This window comes from Musca autumnalis, unplaced genomic scaffold, assembly GCF_047663935.1.
Source record: "Musca autumnalis isolate F117 unplaced genomic scaffold, ASM4766393v1 scaffold_5, whole genome shotgun sequence".
Taxonomy (NCBI): domain Eukaryota; kingdom Metazoa; phylum Arthropoda; class Insecta; order Diptera; family Muscidae; genus Musca; species Musca autumnalis.
The window spans coordinates 37,659,448-37,680,205 of NW_027412088.1; the positions used below are offsets into that span (position 1 = coordinate 37,659,448).

The window sequence follows — 20,758 nt, forward strand, 5'->3', positions numbered from 1 at the left end:
CAGGCTGGGATTCGAACCTGGGTCTCCGACAACTGAGTGTCAAGGTTGCCGGCGTCTTAGCGTTCTAAGCCACCATCAACTTGTCAAAACTTTAGTAGACAATAATTGATGATCAAATCAAAAAATAAAATCTTCTGATATAGAAGAGCAATTACTAATGATGTAGGAAAAAAACTTACCGTAGTATTTGTGAACATTGAAAAATGGGATTACCAAGCAAGACTATAGGAAAAGTTTGGAGTTTCAATTAACTGACATAATTTCGCATATACATTTATCTAATGAAGTGCGATATATATATACTAGTTTCCAAACTTTGCCTTCGTCTGCCACAAAAACAACATCCTAATACACCTGAAGATCGGCTTTACCACCCGTGAAACGTAGTGTAATGGTTGGATGCGTGGGACTTCGGTAGACTCCTTATTTTTCAATGTATCTCTAAAGGCCTTACAGCTCAACTCGAAAGAGAATTAATTAAATATCACTATAAATGGCCTTCGCCTTAATAAGGCAAAAATAAAAAAGGAATATAATCATTGTTGCGTGAAATTTTGACGAAAATGCAGAAGAACTCAAACATCTTTTCTCCAACTTTTCCTATAAAACCATAAAAAAATAAAATTAGAATAATATGATTTTAATTTGTTCGTAACATTTTCTTCGTATTTTTGCAAATAACATGAATACTATAGCTCCAGCCTTCACAACTTAGGTTTCATTTTATTCCTCAAAATGTCTGGATGCTTTTATAATTTTTTTATATATTTTTCGTAACTATGAGCGCTATTGTTTCAAAAATATGTTTGTAAAAACGTGAATTTATTTAACAAATTTGATTTTTCGCGAATCCATTGAGACTTCGCGATTATTTTTTGCATCATCGCAAAGGTTACGAATTCAGTTCACGAAAATAGGATATAACAGCTAACTATATTAAGCCGCGATTTTTTTATAATTTTTTCTAATTATCATAATTAAAACGGTCATATCTTTTGCGCGCAATGATCAAAGTTAGTAACGAAAACAGATTTGGAATGCTGATTTTTTTCTTAATCTATGTACCAAAAATCATTGATGTAGTATCAACAATTTTTTTTGATTTTTTTGAAATGGAAAAGACAATTTTACGCATTTTTCCTGATTTAACTTCGGTATTTGGAGGATTTAGCTAAATTTTTGACAGATCTACTTGTAATTTGACGAATCTCTCCACAAAAAATCGTCAACATATATCCGTATTTGCCATTAAATTTCCTCTTGCAGTCACGAAACTTCTCTACTAAAAATTGCCACATTTTGGTATGGTCCCATAAAATTGTACCACCGACTTCAGGCTTCTTTAGTTTTTATCTACAATTTTTGGGCAAGATTGGATGTCCTTTGTCATTGATAGATCCCAGTGGTTAAAAAATTATTCTATTGGTTGATTTTTTTTTTCAGTCGATACTCAACATCTGTTGATGATAGACGGTTCTCTCGATCGTAGTTACGAATAAAAATAAACAAACAAAACCAAAACAACAAAACATATGTGAAAGTGTTTTCTGCTTTCCTTTATCATTCTGTTTGGAAGTTTTTATATTATTTTTTTAAATTAAAAATTAAATAAAAAAAAAACCAAATCAATTATGGACGGGGACGAAGACCCTCCCCCGTCAAGAACTGTAAAGCCCCCAGTCCCGGGGGAAATTAATAAAAGAAAAGCTCCCATCATTACTAATGAAAATAAAAATTTTAAACCAGATAATTGCGGTACTCCGAAAGGGGAAAATAATTCACCACATTCATCACAAATACAATCAAATATTGATTATACATCAATTTACAACTACAATGCCTTAAACAATACCAAAATCGAATACACCGAACATCATCCGGGGCCATTTCATGTGCTGGTCACATCAAGTACCCCAGTTTCTTCACGAAGAAAAAACTCTGAACTGCACCTTTATGCACTATTGGATACAATAGGAATGCCTTCTAATTATGTCTGCAAGAATATTGGATACAATCTATTCAGACTAACATTCAACAACTTTTCCGCCGCAAATACGTTCATACAAAACGAAATGCTGTCATCAAAACAATTAAAGGCTGAAATCCCTGAACGATACGTGCAGAGATTTTATGTCATCAGAAATGTTCCTAATACCATCCTTGGTGAAACAATAAGAAGATCAATAGAGGCAAACAATGACATGGATGTAGTGTCTGTTTTCAGATTTATGAGGAAAAATGAAAAAGGTCAATTTGAACCCACTGAAACAGTGAAAATAGGTGTAATTTATGATGGAATACCTCAAGAAATATTTATGTGCGGCTGCAGAATCGTTCCCGATCTTTATGTCCCTCCCGTTCGGCAATGCAAGAATTGTGGTAGACTTGGCCACATTGCTCTACACTGCAGGTCAGAAAAGAGATGCTTGAAATGTGGAAAAACCTTTGTATGTCCAAACCAATGCAAGACTGAGAAATGCTCAGATTGTTTAACTACAACTGTGTGCAAAAAGAACTGCGAGCCTTCAGTATGTATTTTGTGTAATGATACAAACCACATATCTACCGATTTCAAAAAATGTCCAAAATGGCGCGAGGAAAAGAATATAAAAAGTATAATGGCCCTTTCCAATCTCTCAAGAAGAGAAGTAATACAGAAGTATCCAGAAACTCAAAACTATTATGACATTTTATCTGAAGATGAATATGATAATGCATTCCCAATTATAAAAACAAAACCAATGCCAAAAAGAAGTGTTAATGATGAAATAAATAGAAGAATCACAAAAGTCAAATATAGTAAAGTTGCTGCTCCAAGATCAAAGCCAAACTTGCCAACTGCAAACCCGATCCAAGTTGTTCCATCCAAACCAGTATACCAGCACCCAAACTTTTCAAAAGTTTCGAACCTAGAAAAAGAAATTACAAACTTTACAGCACAAATGTCCAAAATACTTACCTCTTTAAATTGCCCAGAAGGCCTAAATGTACTAAAGAACTTTCAGAAAACTATCTCAATAAATCCTGTTCCAGTTTCAAATAATCCATTAATCGATTCGTCAAAATCTGAGTCACCATCCTAAAAATAATAAATTTTCTTTTTTAATAAATTAATAATGAACATTCTACAATATAACATACAAAGTTTAACCAAAAATAAAAACTCCTTAGAATTTCATTTAAACAAACTAAAAATTGATATATGTATTTTAAGTGAAATTTTCAATATTGATGAAAGCAAAAATGCAACATCAATATTAAATTATAATATTATTTCCAAAAAACGCGAAGATAACTATGGCGGTGTCGCGTTTTTAGTTCACAAAAAGTTAAAATTTAAAAAAATATCATATCAAACCCCTTTTGATATACTAATATGTGAAACTACGAGTCTTTCCACAAATATAACTCTTGTCTCTGTGTATTTTCCACACTCGCTAAAGTGCAGTGACATAAAACATGAATTAGAAAAACTGTTCTCATTCCTGGAAACAAAGGCAAATGTATTCATATGCGGCGATTTTAACGCGCGGCACTCTTCATATGGAGACTGCTTTGACTCACAGCGAGGAAAACTTGTAAAAAATTTGTTTGATTCATCCAGTTTTCGTGTTCTTAACAATGGAAAATTTACTTTTAAAAAACGGTTAAATGAGCCTATGGGATCGGTACTAGACCTAACATTTACAAACACCTCCCTAAATGTCGAATGGGATGTTCACCCCTTCACATTAGGTGGAAGTCATCATTTTCCAGTAATTATAAATATTATAAGCGTTTCAAAAAAATCACAAAAATTCTTAGCTAAAAACAAACTTCTTAAAAGTTTACAAAACGCCACTCTCAATTCGTCATTCGATGATATCCAACAAACCTTTAAGGATAAAATGCAAGAAGCAACTTTTACAATTAACGAGAAAAATTCTCCAAAAGCATGGTGGGACTCAGTTGTGGAAAAAAATTATAGACTGAAGATTGCTGCCCAAAAAGTATTTGATTTACAAAACAATAACATAAATGCTCAAAAACTTAATGAAGCAAAAAAGAACTTTCACAATTCAGTGAAATATGCAAAAGCACATTCTTTTAAACAAAATGTTGAACATTTAAGTAATGCTCCAAACTCCAAAGGTCTATTTAGACTTGTACGTGGATGCCGAAATTCGCTATCTTCATCATCACAATCAAAGTGGTCCTCTGATAATGATCAAAACTTTTTAACTCATCTAAAGAACCAAGTTCCAGATAACACTCCGGTCAATTTTATTGCTGTTGAACATCAAACAACTTCCAACCTTACTCTTCAAGAATTCTCCAAGGTATTGAAAACAAAAAAGAAACCCTCGGCGGCTGGACTCGATGGTATTACATACGAAATGGTGAGTCACCTCTCAGACTTGTCAAAGAAGAACTTACTTAATGCCATGAATATTGCATGGCAGAAATGTGATATTAAGGATGAATGGCGGAAAATAAAAATCGTTCCTATTCCCAAAAGAGGGAAAGACCTTGAATTGATAACCAGTTATAGGCCAATTGCGCTGATTTCCGTTTTTGTTAAAATAATCAATTTGATTATCAAGGATCGTCTACAGAATTTCTTAGATCAAAACAAAATACTGCCGCCCAACACATACGCATATAGAAAACATCTTTCGGCGTCAATGTGCATCAATGACATTCTGCACACCATCAACTACCATAAAGAAAGGGGAGATAAAGTAATTATGTTATCAATGGATGTTGAAAAAGCATACGATTGCGTCAAAATTGACCTGCTTTATAACATGTTGAAAGAACTGCACTGTCCTTTGGATCTCATTCAATGGATTGTCAACTTTTTAAGACACCGTATCCTAGTCATGGGGAAAAATGAACTGGAAATATTCAACGGACTTCCTCAAGGAAGTTGTTTGAGCCCGATACTCTTCAATATATATACACTAGGCCTTCATGGTATTGTTAATGAAAATACTTATATGTTTCAGTTTGCGGATGATTTCATCTTGCTGTCTACAAACAAGGACTTTGATATCGCCAATTACAATCTTCAACAGAAATTAAACTCTTTCCACCAGATTCTTTCGAAATTAAATCTCAAACAAAACTATGATAAAACGGCTGTGATGTACGTGGCTAAAGGAGCCAGGAAGATTCCAAATATACACATTCAAGGCACTGCAATAAAAGCGGTCAATATGATCAAGTTTCTTGGAAGAAATATAAAAAACAGTCTTACCTTAAAAGAACATTATGATGATGTAATGGCTTCATGCAACAACTCGATAAACGCACTAAAAATGATAACTTCAGTCCGAAAAGGAATTAATCCAAAAACTGCAATTACTCTATCCAAATCGCTCATCTGCTCCAAAACGGAATATTCAATCTCGTCAATGGCGCATATGCCAACCTATATAAACCGTAAAGTTACCACTTTTCAAAACCAGACATTCAGGAGAAGTCTTGGACTTACACCATCTACTCCAGTTCACACAATATATGCCCTAGCTTTATGTCTACCACCAGAACAGCGTTCGCAGTATTTAGCATCTAAAGAATTAATTAAATTCAAGATCTTCCATAGACACACCTATGATAAAATCACCAAAGCACCATCTGCAAAAACCAGTTTAGGCATGGTTTATACGAAATTTAAACACATTTTCGACAATATAAAAATAAATGAAAATGTCTTACCAACTAATAAGGTATCCTTTCTGCTGAACATCTTCAATTCGTCCAAAAACAACCAATCAAAGGAATTCTTTAAAGCAACACTGCAAGAAAAACTTGATGACATCAGATTTGTAGGTGCCTCAATTTGGGCGACAGATGCATCGGTGACAAATAATTGTACTGGCTGCGCAGTTTGTAATATCTCATGCGATCACAACTTTCTCTTTAAGATAGATTCGAAACTATCATCCCTAATGGGGGAGCTTCACTCTATAAATAAAGCAATTGATATAATTTTGGAAGATGGCATTGAAAAGGCAGTTATCCTTACTGATAGCAAAAACGCACTACTCGTCTTGAAAAATAACTCATCGCACAACTATCTGGCCAACGATATTATGCACAAAATCAACAACTCCTCGATTGGAAATATCACCTTTATATGGACACCGTCCCACATCGGTATTCCGGCAAATGAACGAGCAGACCAATTTGCAAAGTATGCGGTAGATGTAGGCTGCTTAATTCCATCACAGTTAGCTGTCAAAGATGGCTACTCGAAAATATATGAACTCCTATGGGAGGAATGGGTAAACAATTACAAGGAAATCTCAAATACAAAAGGATCTTACTTCTTCCAATTTTTCCCAGAACCACCAAGAAGTCATTGGCACTCTGGTTCATCTCTAGCACCAGATGACATAAAACTCATCAACAGATTGTTTGTAGGGCATACCTACGGAAAAAGCTACCTCCATAAAATGAAAATTGCCAGCACCAACATATGTGAAGACTGCAACACAGTGGAAACTGATGACCATGTTATTTTCAGATGCTGCAAGTATAATACAATAAGAAATAATTTTACTTTCTTCAAAAAATTCAACAACTTACCCAGTTTACTAAAAAATCACTCGCACTCAATACTACAAGAACTATGCAGATTCATTCATAAAGCAAAAATATGTTTATAAACACAACACAGAAACAACCATCAAAAGAGAACACACAAAAATCGATAAATCGATAACGATACTATCACATCGTAACTCAGCTGTGGTTCACGATTACTTTGGGTAATCGACCAACCCCATTAAAATCCAAAAAAAAAAAAAAAAATTGGTTGATTTTTTTTGCATCATGTTGTCTTCGCGGTCCTTATCCCTAGTCATGAAATTTGTACAGAAGGTTCTCGTTGTGGTCCTGTTTACTTTTATATTTTCAGTGGGCAAGTCCATAATTCCTTACATAATAATCCAAAACCTATAAAAAAATTCTACGGTGACCAACTAAAATGACTGGTGGTCGCAATAAATTTAAATCAGTTCGAACATAGACTATATCCGACACTTCTCTCACAAAAGTTGAAAATTGTCGCTAAGGTGCAGTGTAAGGGCTGTTCGATCCACTTCCAAAATAAACTATGTCGGTTCATGCTTCAGCAAAGTTTCTACAAATATATGGTCCATAAAATTCTCCTGAAGGTCGTTAAAATACACTACAATTTCTGAAAACACATCCCAGCAAAAAAATCCTTGCTAAATAATGGGGTTTTATACCCTCCACCATGGGGTTTTATACCCTCCACCAAATAATTTGTAACACATCGAAATATTCATCGGAGACCCTATAAAGTAAAAATATTCTTGATCAGGGTAATATTCTGAATCGTTATGGTTATCCTTCTGTCCGTCCGTCTGTTGAAATAAAGATACAGCTCGCAATTTATATACCCTCAGCATTTATGCTAACGGGGGTATATACACTTTCATACGGGCAAAATGTGCCTCATCGAAATAATGGTTTTAGAACCCAAGTATGTTTGGACGAAATGTGTTTCAGACAAATTGGAGTCGATCTAGCAATGTCCGTCTGTCTGGCTGGCTGGAGCGCACGATAACTCTCGAACGGATCAACCGATTCGGTCCAAAATTTGGTTTTCGAAAAATTTTGTCCAAACTTAGTTTAAGTTCGAAGATGGGTTATATTGGTCCACTCCTTCCGGTACCTCCCCCACAAATGTCCAAAAATGTTATCTGATTGGGTCCATAGTTTGCACATCGTAAAATGTCTACCAGATTTAGTTGAGGTTCCAATATGGACCCAATCGGTCCACCCCCTCCGGTACCTCCCACACAAAATTTCGGATAAGTTCAGTTTAGGACCTGCTCTCGTTCAGGTTCAAATATGGACTATATTTGTCCACTCCTTCGGGTAACTCCCACACAAAATGTCGGATAAGTTCACTTTAAGACCTGCTCTCGGATCACTTTGATTTTTGTTGAAACAACTTGCATTCGCTGCCTCAAGTACGACGGTTTTTTCAGGGGCAAGTCCATACTTCTTGAGAAAACAGCCGAAGGGTGTAAAAACCCCCTACGCACCATATGTAGTGGCTGGAGATCCACTTCCATAATGGTCTATGTTCATCCATTCCTTTAAGTATATCCTCCCCAAAACGTTTGATTTTTAATCCTAATCAACATTTTTGTCGCTTCATACGCCCAACATTTTTTAAAACCCCCAAAAACATACGTTTTTTGGAAAAAAATTGTTTCAATATACACAAGCTGAGGGTATATCTCTGTCGGCAAAGCCGACTGATACTTTTTTACTTGTTAAGATAGAGCTTTGTAATTTGGTATATAAGTTTCTATTACTCCTGGGATGTTTGGTATTGCAAATGGGCTATGTCGGTCAACATTTTGATGTAGCTGTCATAGAACGATACCACCCGATTTTCGGTATTTTGAAGGTTTCAGCCTCACTATCACACCGAAATGGCTAAAATTTGGTACTAAGTCTTCGTTGGGGAGACAAAAATTTCCCCCAGAAATTTGAAGTTAAAGGTTCACGCCTTCATATAGCCCCATAGAACGGTAGCTTCCGATTTTCGAAGGTTGTGGCCACAATAATCAACCAAAATGGCTAAAATTTGGTATTAAGTCTACGTTGGGGTTATAAAACGTTCCCCCAGAAACTTGTCGGTACAGGTCCACGCCTTAGTATTTAGTATTTCCGGTTTTGAGGACACAATATTCCAGCGATATGGCTGATTTGGTATTTGGTCCTCACTTTGGGTATTAAAAGTTCCATATTAAATTTGTCGGTATAGGTCCACGTTTACGTATAGCCCCATAGAACGGTACCTCCCGATTTTCTCTATTTTGATGGTTGTGGACAAAAGAATCCACCGAAATGGTTGAAATTTGTATTTGTTTTTCACTTGGGGTATATAACGTTCCATATTAAATTTGTCGGTATAGGTCCACGCCTTCAAATAGCCCCCAATATTCCTCCGAAAGGGCTGAAATTTGGTATTTTGTATTCGTAGGGGGTAACGGTACCTCCCTATTTCCGGTAGTTTGAAGGTTTTAGCCTCATTATCACACCGAAATGGCTGAAATTTGGTACTTAGTCTTCATAATGATTAACGGATCCGTAATTTTGCTGGGAATGAATCTAACGTTCGATCAAAATAATCCAACAGGTGGATTGTAGGTCCCCTATTTAAGTTATCTGCTGACATAAACTTCCAAAACGCCGATGGTAGGGTAAGGTTTAAGGATGCACAATCGCCGACAATCAATTCACTTGAAGACCCTACGTATATTGTATTCATTCCGGATTGTTTGTAGAATAAATTTGGTTATGCCTTCATGTAGCCACATAGAACAATACGAACCGATTTTCGGAATTTTGAAGGTTTTAGACTCATTATCACACCGAAATGGCTGAAATTTGGTACTTAGTCTTCGTTGGGGGTTTAAAACTTTCTCCCAGAAATTTGTCGGTATAGGTCCACGTCTTCATATAGCCTCCATAGAACGGTACCCCCCGATATTCGGTATTTTGAAGGTTGTGGCCACAGCAACCCACCGAATTGGTTGACATTTGGTATTTAGACTTTGTTGTAGGTAAAACCGCTTTCTGACTGAAATTCGTCGGTATAGGTCCACGTTTCGATATAGCCCCCATAGAACGGTAACTCACGATTTTCGTAATTCTGAAGGTTGTGACACCAATATCCCACCGAAAGACTGAAATTTGTTATTTAATCTTCCATGGGGTTATAAAATATTCCAGAAGAGAATTATCTGTATAGGTCCGCGGTTTCATATATCCCCCATAGATTCGTACCTCTTGATTTTCGGTATTATGAATGTTTTACCGAAATATTGGAAATGTGGTATTTAGTCTTTTTTGAGTCTAAAAACTTTTCCCCAGAAATTTGTAGGTATAATTCGTTTTGATATAGACCCCATGGAACGGTGCCTACCGAATTTCGATATTTTGAAGATTAGCCACATTGTTTTACCGAACTTTCTGAAATTTGGTATTTAGAAAGGAAACTAATTGTTCTATTTTACTTCAATACAACTTGTGGTAGAGGGATAACAAGTTCGGCCTGGCCGGACTTAACGCCGTGTTTACTTGTTTTCTCCTATTTCTATCCTTGTTGTTATTATATTTTCTCAATAAATACTCAAAACAAAAAATCTTAAAATACAAAAAAATCAATATTCAAAATTCTCATTGCAAATTTACAACAGAATGGGTTGCAGTTGTGAGCATTATTAACAATTTTCCATATTAAATCATTTCCAAAAATACCATTGAACAGAAAATACTGGTGCTTTGTACTTATCACTAAAATTTTTATCAAAAGTTTAAAGAACAAACGAAAAACAAATTCGCCGAAAAAAAGAAATCGCCAAAGTGAAGTGAAAAAAACAAAAATAATCGAAAAATCAAAATGGTGGAAAATCGAAAATTGTTTTATGCAATTAGTGTATTGTTGTTGTTGAGTTGCTGTCAAATTATTACAATGTTTCCACATAATGCAGATAGCGAGATGATGCTCCTAGCCGGCAGTAATGGTGGTGGTGGTGGCGGGGGTAGCGAAAATGCTAAAAAGAACAATACCGACATTGCTAGCTCTGGTGTAGCAGATACCAGCAATAATAGCGAATACTATCGTGCAAACGTGGATAGTGCCAGCAATCAGAGCTATGGCAACAATGACGATGATAGTGAATTTATAATAGCCGTAGAGAGGATGCACCACCAACAGCCAGTGCCGAAGCCTATCGATGAGAAGGGGACAAACATAGCTAGCATGGGTAACCAGGAAGTATGGGAGGCACCAGATAGTGAAGCAACGGAAAATATTGATGATTTGATTTTTCTGGACAAACGACCAATTAACCAGCATCAGTATATAGCACGACTCCCACCGCGCCTTTCACCACCACCAGCATCGGCAAAGGAACAACATTTGTTTGAAATTCATCATCATCTGAGTGCCGATGGTTTGGATAACGATAGCAGCTGCAGCAGTAGTGCATCTGATGAACATTCTGATTCATTAACACATTCAACATTTGCCTCATCAACGGCATCATCAACCAATGATGTCCATGATGTGGCAGCAAATACGGATGCCGATGCCGCATTGCCACCGCATGAAATTCAATTACAGCCGGACAATAATGAAGAGGTCAGTGGAACGTTGACAACAACAACGAAGTCGGTGGCATTTACACCCCTAGACTTAAGCGATTTTCTATCACTAATACCAGCGGCCAAAGTCAAAGCTATTGCGGCCCATTATTATCACAATGATCCGGAAGTTCAGCGAGCCCACGCATTCATGTCTAGTCGAGATTTCATTTCGCTGAAACAACACATCATTTCCATACCGGAAATGTCAGCATTTTTACGTTATTTAAATAGCAGCGGTTTGGACTTGGTACATCTCATAACAACACTCACCAATCTAACAACGACGGTGGTAAGCGACCCAACCGAAGCAACAGAAAAAGGTCAAATGGCTCTTAACGTTGGGCCATCAGCACTCGAGACAAATGGTGAGTACAAAATGTATGCAGCAAAGGTTTCATCAAAAGGGATGGGGTGTTAAACCAAAAAGGCAAAAAAAAAGGAAAAGAGGACAGGGACAGCGAAATGGCTGTTAGAAAATGAAGAGGTTTTATGTAATTAGTAGCAAATTATTTCATCCATCGTGAAAATCCCACCATGTTAACAATATTGTAATAGGATTTTGTTACAGACACCGAATCACGACAATATCATTTCAAGCGTTAAGTGAATGGCTTTATTTGGCTAAAGTGGAATTTAATTGGAAGGAAATAAAGAGTCTGTAGCTGAAATTTTCTTTGAAATTGTGTTTGTCAAAGCGTTTTGAAGAATGGGCATTTAGAGTCATACCAAAACCAAGTAGTGCAGCATATACTTTGTTAAGCATGCTTAATATATTTGATAATGCCCATGAGAATTGTTTAAGTTGATTGTGGTCCAAAAGTGTGTAATTTATTGATCAAGGGCCCCAAATTTGTAGCCTCTTTAAGGTGCCAAAGAATTGATGTAGTTTTGAAATTAATCTATTTTCAATTTATAACGTCATTAGTGATTATAAACAGATCCATGAATTTTCTGTATCGTTAGTCGTTTTCAACTATAGACAAACTTCTCTATAACACAACTGTTAAGACCAGGGTTTTGGAGTCGAGGTATTTTTGGCTCGACTCCGACTCCAGACTATTTTTTTTCACGACTCCGACTCCGGGCCGACTCCGAGAGTGAGTAAAAATGAATAAAACGTCCACAAATTTTGAACTTTTTCCTTTATTTTGGCCTATGTAGGCTAACGTGTTAGTTTTTCCTTACCAATTCATTTGAAAGGGCATTCGTTCGAATACATTCAAACATATAAATATTGTTTCTGCGGAATCTTACATTGAAAAATAGCAAAGTTAGAAAGTTTTTGTCGGTTTTCCTTTTTTTTTGCACGAGTATATTCTGGATCGAATTCTTCCGTGTGAGAAAATCTTTAAGCTTTCAAAATATGTGAAAATGAAGGGGCAATACAAATCATAAGGACTATATGAAATAAAAATTATAAGCAATTCATGACCAAGTTTTAAACTGGATGTAAGCCAACATTTTAGTGTGCTTAGTCTAAAAAAAGAAGACCCCCAGTTGTAAAGTTCAATAAAAAACACTTTTTCATGATTTTTTCTCATGAAAATTCTATGATTATGTACGATATTTCATTGAATTTTGTATATGCTATTGATTGTGTAGAAAACTCGGATACACATGAACTACACCTGTTCCTGGCGGTTATTTATCCTCATTGAGTTTATAATGAATCCTAGAAGAAAGATTCGCAGTTTGTCAGACTTCTGAGTTATGGCGGGATGAATCTGTCGTTGACCAACAACGAATTTATGATGCCCTAATTCAGAAGCTTAACCATCCGAATTTCGTATATAGTTAATAGATTATGCGAAATTCACCGAAATACATAAACATACGGTTTTTTGAGAAAGTAACCGGTAAAACAGATAAAGAACAATGAAAACGTTACAATATCCATTTCTTGGATATGGGAAACCTACATTTTCCGTGTTACATTTTTGTAGAAAAATTAATTTTGTTTTACTTTTTGAGTTCAAGAACAAAAAGGAACTGAGCTAGAAGGACAGTATATTCGGCAGAAAGGTTCCTCATTCAATTTAACAGAAACAAGTAAGAAAGTATCAGTATCAATTGGATCAACAAAATAGGGATGAATAGACCACTTCAGAAGATAGTAAATATCCTGTGAATTGTCCTTTAATATACAGTTTGCATGTTTGTTTTCTTATACTTTTATTTAAAAATATATAATGAGTTTTAAAAAAATGTTCTTGTTCCAAATTGAATGTTATATTTTATAACGTGGAAAAAATTTTGCCCGGAGTCGGAGTCGAGTTATTTTTTTCGACTCAGACTCCGACTCCGACTCCAGCAAAATTGCTCGACTCCGACTCCGAAACCCTGGTTAAGACAAAAAGTTAATTCGGTATAGGGAAACTTGGTTCTTTATATAGTATTTTTTGAGAAATGCTTATTTATGATGTATAACGTAAACAGAATCACAAGAACTATCTACGGCTAAAATTACACAATCTTCCGCTAACAATCCTCAAGTTGCACTTCAGGGAAAATGTTGAAGTTTTTTTTGGGTCACACGAAGATGTTATTTGATACAGTCTATCTTCGAACTTGATTTTAGCTTAATAAAAATGTTATGGTGTGCAATGCAATGCCAGTCACTTCTTTCGAAAGTCCGTGTGGGCTATTATAGGTGGTGGTCATAGCATTTTTTAAAGCTTTACGACCATTATAGCTGAAAGCATGGTCTTGCCCGCTCAAATCACAAGTAAATTCCTTTTTTTGCCAAGTGATTTTTTCAGGTCACTGTAAAGGCATGGTCGTATGCCGCACTGTCCTAAGCAGGGTTTCGGAGTCGAGGTATTTTTAGCTCGACTTCGACTCCGACTCCAGACGAATTTTTTTCACGACTCCGGCTCCGACCCCGGGTCGACTCCGAGAGTGAATTCCTATACCACTAAAAATGAATAAAATGTGCAAATTTTTTTAACTTTTTCCTATATTTTGGCCTATATAGGCTAATGTGTTAGTTTTTCCTTACATATTCATTAGAAAGGACATTCGTTCGAATACATTCGATCATATCAATATTGTTTCGGCCGAATCTTACGAAAGTTTCTGTCGGTTTTACTTTTTTTGGACGAGTATATTCTGGACGGAATTCACCCGCGTGAGAAAATCTTAAAGCTTTTAAAATATGTGAAAAGAAGGGGCAATACAAATCATAAGGACTGTGTACATGCAACAAAAATTTGATGTAAACCAACATTTTAGTGTGCCTAGTCTTAAAAGGAGAACCCCAGCTGTAAAGCTCAATAAAAGCAATTTTTTATGATTTTTTTCCGAGAACACTACGTAACTTTTTGGCAGATTTTTTTCTCCATCTGAAAGAGAAAAATATTACCAAGTTTTCAGGCAGTCTACGAAACCCAGCTTTTATGAAAGCATTTTGCGGTGCCAACTCTAGCTCGAAAACTAATAATTCGCCGTTTGTCAGACATCTGAGTTAATAGATTATGCGAACTTTACCGAAATAAATAAACATACGATTTTTTTGAGAAAGTAATGGGTAAAACTGATAAAGGACAATGAAAACGTGACAATATGGATTTCTTGGATATGGGAAACCTACATATAATTTTCGATGGAACATTTTTGTCAAACATTTCATTTTGTTTTACTTTTTGAGTTCAAGAAAAAAAGGACATCGAATGAACTGAGGTAGAAGGACAGCGTATTCGACAGAAAGGTTCCTCATTCTATTTTACTGAAAACATAACATCTAACAATGATGAAACAATATCTCGAAACAGAGATAAAAAGCTATTATCTCAATGATTGATGGGGTTTTCAATTGGGGTTTTCATCCCGAAAAGGAATTTTTCCACCCCCAGATCTTGACTTCCATTTTGTGTCACAGGGTATTCAGTAAGATTTCCCAAAAAGATCACAATGTCTTTAATAGTAGACAAGGATAACTTCTCATAAAAACAAGATGAGAATACCAATAGAACTTTGTGAGAATACCATTAAGACTTCTGACGAAAGAAGTTAAAGGTCCAATCTTAATTCGATTGTCATAGAACTTTACTTTTGTTTGCAAAAATGTAAAAAATTAATTGGATCAACAAAATAGGGATGGATAGACTACACTTCAGAGGATAGTAAATATCCTCTGAATTTTCCTTTAACTTAGTATAATATACCGTTTGCATATATGTTTTCTTATACCTTCATTTTAACAAAATAATACTAATTTAAAAAAATGTTCTTGTTCCAAATTTAATGTTATATTTCTATAACGTGGAAAAAATTTTGCCCGGAGTCGAGTTATTTTTTTCGACTCAGACTCCGACTCCGACTACAGCAAAATTGCTCGACTCCGACTCGTAGACTCCGACTCCGACTCCGAAACCCTGGTCCTAAGTATGTTAAGGCTAAAAACATTCAAACTTAAAAAAAATCAAATGACGTCTGGCAACACAGTGTGTTGCCTAGGCCAGAAACTTTTCTAGTTCCACTCGTACAAATAGTTTACAATAAATTGTAAGGGAGTAGCTGTATAGCAGAAACATGTTAAAATAAACAAGTAAAAACATTAATTTCGGCCGGCCCCAACTTTTTATACCCTCCATATTTATAACCTCAGCATTTATGCTAACGAGGGTATATGCACTTTCATACGGGCAAAATGTTCCTCATCGAAATAATGGTTTTAGACCCCAAGTATGTTTGGACGAAATGTGTTTCAGACAATTTGGAATCGATTCAGCAATGTCCGTCCGTCTGTCTGTCTGGCTGGTGCGCAAGATAACTCTCGAACGGATGAACCGATTTGGTCCAATAGTTGGTTATAGCAATATTTTGTCCAAACTTAGTTTAAGTTCGAAGATGGGTTATATCGGTCCACTCCTTCCAGTACCTCCCCCACAAAAGTTCGAAAATGTTCGGAAAATATGTGCGCATGGTAACTCTTGAAGGGAATAACCGCTTGGTGTATACTTTGCACATCGTGATATTTCTACCAAACTTAGATGAAGCTCCAATATGGACTAAATCGGTCCACGCCTTCGAGTATCTCCTACACACAATTTCGGAAAAGTTCAGCTTAGGACCTGCTCTCGAATCGCTTTGATTTTTGTTTACGCAAGTTGTATTCGCTGTCCTCTATACGACGCTGTAAGTTTCATTAGGGGCAAGTCCATACTTCCTGAGAAAATACCTAAAAGTTGCAAAGAGCCCCTATGACACCGTGTGTAGTGGTTGGAGCGCAAGATAACTCTCGAACGGATCTGCAGATTCGGTCCAAAAATTGGCCTTCGTAATATTTTGTCCAAACCTAGTTTAAATTCGAAGATAAGCCATATCGGTCCACTCCTTCAGGTACCTCCCCCACAAAAGTTGAAAAATGTTCGGAAAAATTGTGCGCACGATAACTTTTAATCCATAATTTGCAGATCCTAATATATCTACCAGATATAGAACAGGTTCGAATATGGACTATATTTGTCTACTCCTTCTAGTGCCTCTCACACAAAATTTTACTTTAAGGTCAAAATTTGGCTTTCGTAATATTTTGTCCAAACATAGTTTATGTTCGAAGATAATCCAAATTGGTCCATTCCTTCAGGTACCTCCCGCACAAAAGTTCAAAAAAGTTCGGAAAAATTGTGGGCACGATTACTCTTGAAGGGAGTGAACGATTTGGTCCATTACACATCTTAATACATCTACCAGATATAGATCAGGTTTAAATATGGACTATATTTGTCCACTCCCTCGGGTACCTCCCACACAAAATTTCGGATAGGTTCACTTTAAGACATGCTCTCGAGGCACTTTGATTTCTGTTGAAGCAACTTGCATTCGCTACCACAATTACGACGACAAATGTTTTTTCAGGGGCAAGTCCGTACTTCTTGAGGAAACAGCCCGAGAGGTGTAAAAACCCCTATGTGTATTCGCTGGAGAACACGAAAACTTCTTCTTCCCCTTAAGGAGAAGGGTCTCTTCGAAGATGCTGTGGAAATGAATGCCGATGCTGTTCATTGTGGTCCTGCTGTTTACAGTCATATTATGTTTTCCGTGGACAAGTCCATGCTACCTGGCATACTGGTCCAAAAGTTATAGGATGATCCACTGAAATAACTAACTCTCAAAATCATATCCACTTCCTATGTCGTCTATTCATTTAAGTAGCCCCTCCAAGTTCAAAGCCCGGCAAGTTCAAAGGTACAAAATGGCCACAAAATTCTAAAAAGACCCGAAACACATTCGATCTGTCCGTAGATTAATATTTCAATTCACATATGCTGAGGGTATATCTCTGTCGGCAAAGCCGACTGATTCTTTTTTACTTGTTGTTGAAGCGATTTGCATTCGCTACCTCCATTACGATGGTAACACTTTTTTCCATATTTCCATATTTCTAAAATGCCCGAAAGATGTAAAAAATCCCTATGTCACCAGATGTGGCTGTCGGAGAGCACGATAACTCTCGAACTGTTCAACCGGTTTGGTCCAACATTTGGTTTTCGTCATATTATATCCAAACTTAGTTTCATGGGGAAATACCGGTCCACAACTTCCGGTACTTCTCCCCAATATTTAAAAAATGTCACTAAAATGCTAGGACAATATCACTTGAATGGGGGAAACAATTTGATCCAAACTTTGGATCACCAAATATTTTGTCAAAATTTAGTTTAACTTCTAAAATGGCCATATCGGTAATCCCTAAGGGTACCTCCCCCGCAAAGGTTCAACATTTGTGTCTTAGTGCAGTTAATTCCAAATCCACATTTTTGTCGGCAAGTTCAAATGTCCAAAAAGGGCCGCAAAATTCTGCAGAGTCCTTAAATACATTCGATCTGTCCGTAGGTGAAAGTTTCACTTCACATTGGCTGAGGGTATATATCTGTCGGCAAAGCCGACTGACACTACTTTACTTGTTTGAACTAAAATGGAATAATTAGTTTCCTTATAGGTGCAAAATTGTTCGACCACGCATACACCAAATGCCTAAATTGGGTAAAAAATTTATCTAAAAAATTTCTTCAAACTGTTGGTACCATTATATGGGGGATATACCAAAACAAGGACCTACATGGGCGATTTTTGGTGAAGAAGTTTCGGGACCACTGAGAATCTTAAATGTTAAATTATATCTAGTTTCGTTAAAACTTGAAGCCAAAATCCTCAAAATACCGAAAATTTCGAGGTACCGTCCTATAGGGCTAGACCCAAAAATTAGCCTATGTGGACGAAGTTTCGGGGCCACTGAAAACTTCAAATGTCAAATTTCAGCACGTTCGGTCAAAAATTGTATCCAATATCCTCAAAATACCGAAAATCGGGGATACCATTATACCAAAGCATGGACCTATGTTGACGATTTAGGTGGAGAAGTTTCGGGACCACTGAGAACCTCAAATGTTTAAGTACAGCTAGTTCGGTCAAACAAATTTAGCTAAAATTCCCAAAATCCCTTAAAAATACCTTTATTTTGGAGGTAACGTTAAATGGCGGCAATTTGGAAACTTTAAGGGGCGCGTCGCTTTTCTGATTCCTACTGAGCAAAAATGTCTTCTAGAGCGTATGAATACGGTGAAAACCAAGCCCCCCGATTTTGACTTGAAGTTTTTTGGATATTTTGACATAAAACAGCTACATCATTGAGATTTTCGATCCAACACTATGACGAAAATTATAGTGAAGACAATAATTCAGAACTCTCTAGTACATCACAAAAGAATTGGAACGCTCTTTCAGGCAGTTTTAACCTTGAAACCGTGCACATTTTCCGGAAAATGTTGTTGTAATTTGGTACTTTGTGTCTCCAGAGGCTAAAAAACATTTCTACCAAAGTTGGTTTAAATAAGTCCACGTTTTGGTATGGCCCCCATATAACGCCCCATATATAGTACGCGTCACTTTAATATATTTTGAATGTATTAGTCCCATTTGACCACAGAATCGGTTGTAACTTTGTATTTTGTGTTTCCAGAGGCTAAGAAACAGTTCTACCACAAAATGTTTATATAGGTCCACGTTTTGATATAGCACCCATAGGAAGATATCTCCCGATTTTCAGTATTTTGAAGACTTTAGCCTCATTATTTCACCGAAATGGCTGAAATTTGGTATTCAGTCTTCATTTGGGGTACTAAACGTTCCATATGAAATGTGTCGGTATAGTTTCACGCCTTTATATAGGCCCCAAAGAACTTACCTCCCGATTTAAGGTGTTTTTAAGGTTGTGGCTTCAATATTCCCCAGAAATGGCTGTTACTTCCCAGCAAAATTTGAAGGAAGGGGTTCTTTGCGATGGCGTGATTTCATGTCATCTTTTGCATTGGTTCAAAGGAATTCGTGAAAGATCCGATCTTTTCATTAGGATTTGAACCAATGCAAAGGAAGTCGTGAAAGATCCGATCTTTTCGTCAGCATTTGTACCCATTCCATCGATCCAATAGAGATGATGTTTGTGTTTTTATTTACACACCTGTTTATTTTCATTTTGGTATGTTCCAGTACTGCAATTTTTTTACTTTTTTTCCGATGACATAAAGGAAAAAATTGTTATCGTAGTAAAAATTAGTAGATTCTTGCAGGTTCTGGAACAGACCAAAGTTGTTAGAACTCTCGTCATGATGTTGCCTTAGTCCTTATTTTCATTAGGCGATTTCCCTTGCGGCAATTGTCAGTTTGTCGGTGAGAGAGGGTGTTGAGAGGCAAAGGGTTACCATATGCCTCACCTCTCTCTCCTACAAATTGACAATTGCCGCAAGGAAAATAACCTAATGTAAATATGGACTTACATTTCCTGCATATCAGACAACTAAAACTTCTAAACAATTGGTATTGTATGAAGCTCGAAATGTCTGCAATAAAAATGAAGTCCCAATCATCGAGCTAAAAATAGAATCGGACTGCACACATTGCTATTTTAAAAGTTCCCTTCTCTGTTCTAAATCTGACGTAGAACAAAATCAATCAAATCTCGCTTCTTGGAATTTGAAAAAAAGTCCAAAACGAAAAGTAACAAGAATCTGAAAATAAAGAAACGACTTTTGGAAAGAAACAATTAAAAATAAATTAATTAAGCATAAATGGTATTTTCCAGAAAAAGTCTCTCCTCCTCGTTCGTTACATTTTGTTCTTAGAGATCCCTAAAGCAAGCCGGGTTGTAGATCCCTACATATTTTCGTCACTAAACAAAAGAGTATAAATTTCCAAAATGTTGTTATAAAATAACAAAATTATAAAATAAAGGTAATTTACGAAATAAAAATACTTAAAGGAGTGCATTTGGAGTCCATGTCAAAATCTGAACTGGTGCGGAGAACGGAGGAAGTAGTCTTTCGCATTGCAGCGGTGGTGATTACATTGCAATTTTGGATGTAAACTTTTTGCTGATCAATTAATTGTAGTTTTTTCGTGAATTCGACATAAAATGTCATGCCAAGGGGTTGGTGAAAATGACATGTCAAAGCATTGGTTAAAATGACATGTCAAAGAATGGGTGAAAATGACGTGTCAATGCATTGGTTAAAATGACATGCCAAAGCATTGGTGAAAATGACATGTCAATGCATTGGTTAAAATGACATGCTTA

At 36.3% G+C, this 20,758-nt stretch overlaps 1 protein-coding gene and 2 long non-coding RNA genes across 3 annotated transcripts in view; 1 reads left to right on the forward strand and 2 right to left on the reverse strand.

Moving 5' to 3' along the window:
• Nucleotides 1-20,758, forward strand: part of LOC141405928 (uncharacterized) — a 49,602-nt gene that overhangs the window by 14,557 nt on the left and 14,287 nt on the right. The window contains exon 2 of the mRNA XM_073990820.1: nt 10,233-11,549. Coding sequence (XP_073846921.1) covers nt 10,436-11,549 — 1,114 coding nt within the window. The 5' untranslated portion in view covers nt 10,233-10,435. The remainder of the gene's footprint in view (nt 1-10,232; nt 11,550-20,758) is intronic.
• LOC141405930 (uncharacterized) lies at nt 1,847-5,363 on the reverse strand. The gene is made up of 3 exons (XR_012413287.1): nt 5,240-5,363; nt 2,960-3,079; nt 1,847-2,909 (listed from the first exon to the last, which is right to left on the reverse strand). It is a non-coding gene; the product is annotated as an uncharacterized lncRNA (long non-coding RNA).
• On the reverse strand, nt 5,519-6,248 carry LOC141405929 (uncharacterized). Its single transcript, XR_012413286.1, has 3 exons — nt 6,011-6,248; nt 5,701-5,949; nt 5,519-5,619 (listed from the first exon to the last, which is right to left on the reverse strand). It is a non-coding gene; the product is annotated as an uncharacterized lncRNA (long non-coding RNA).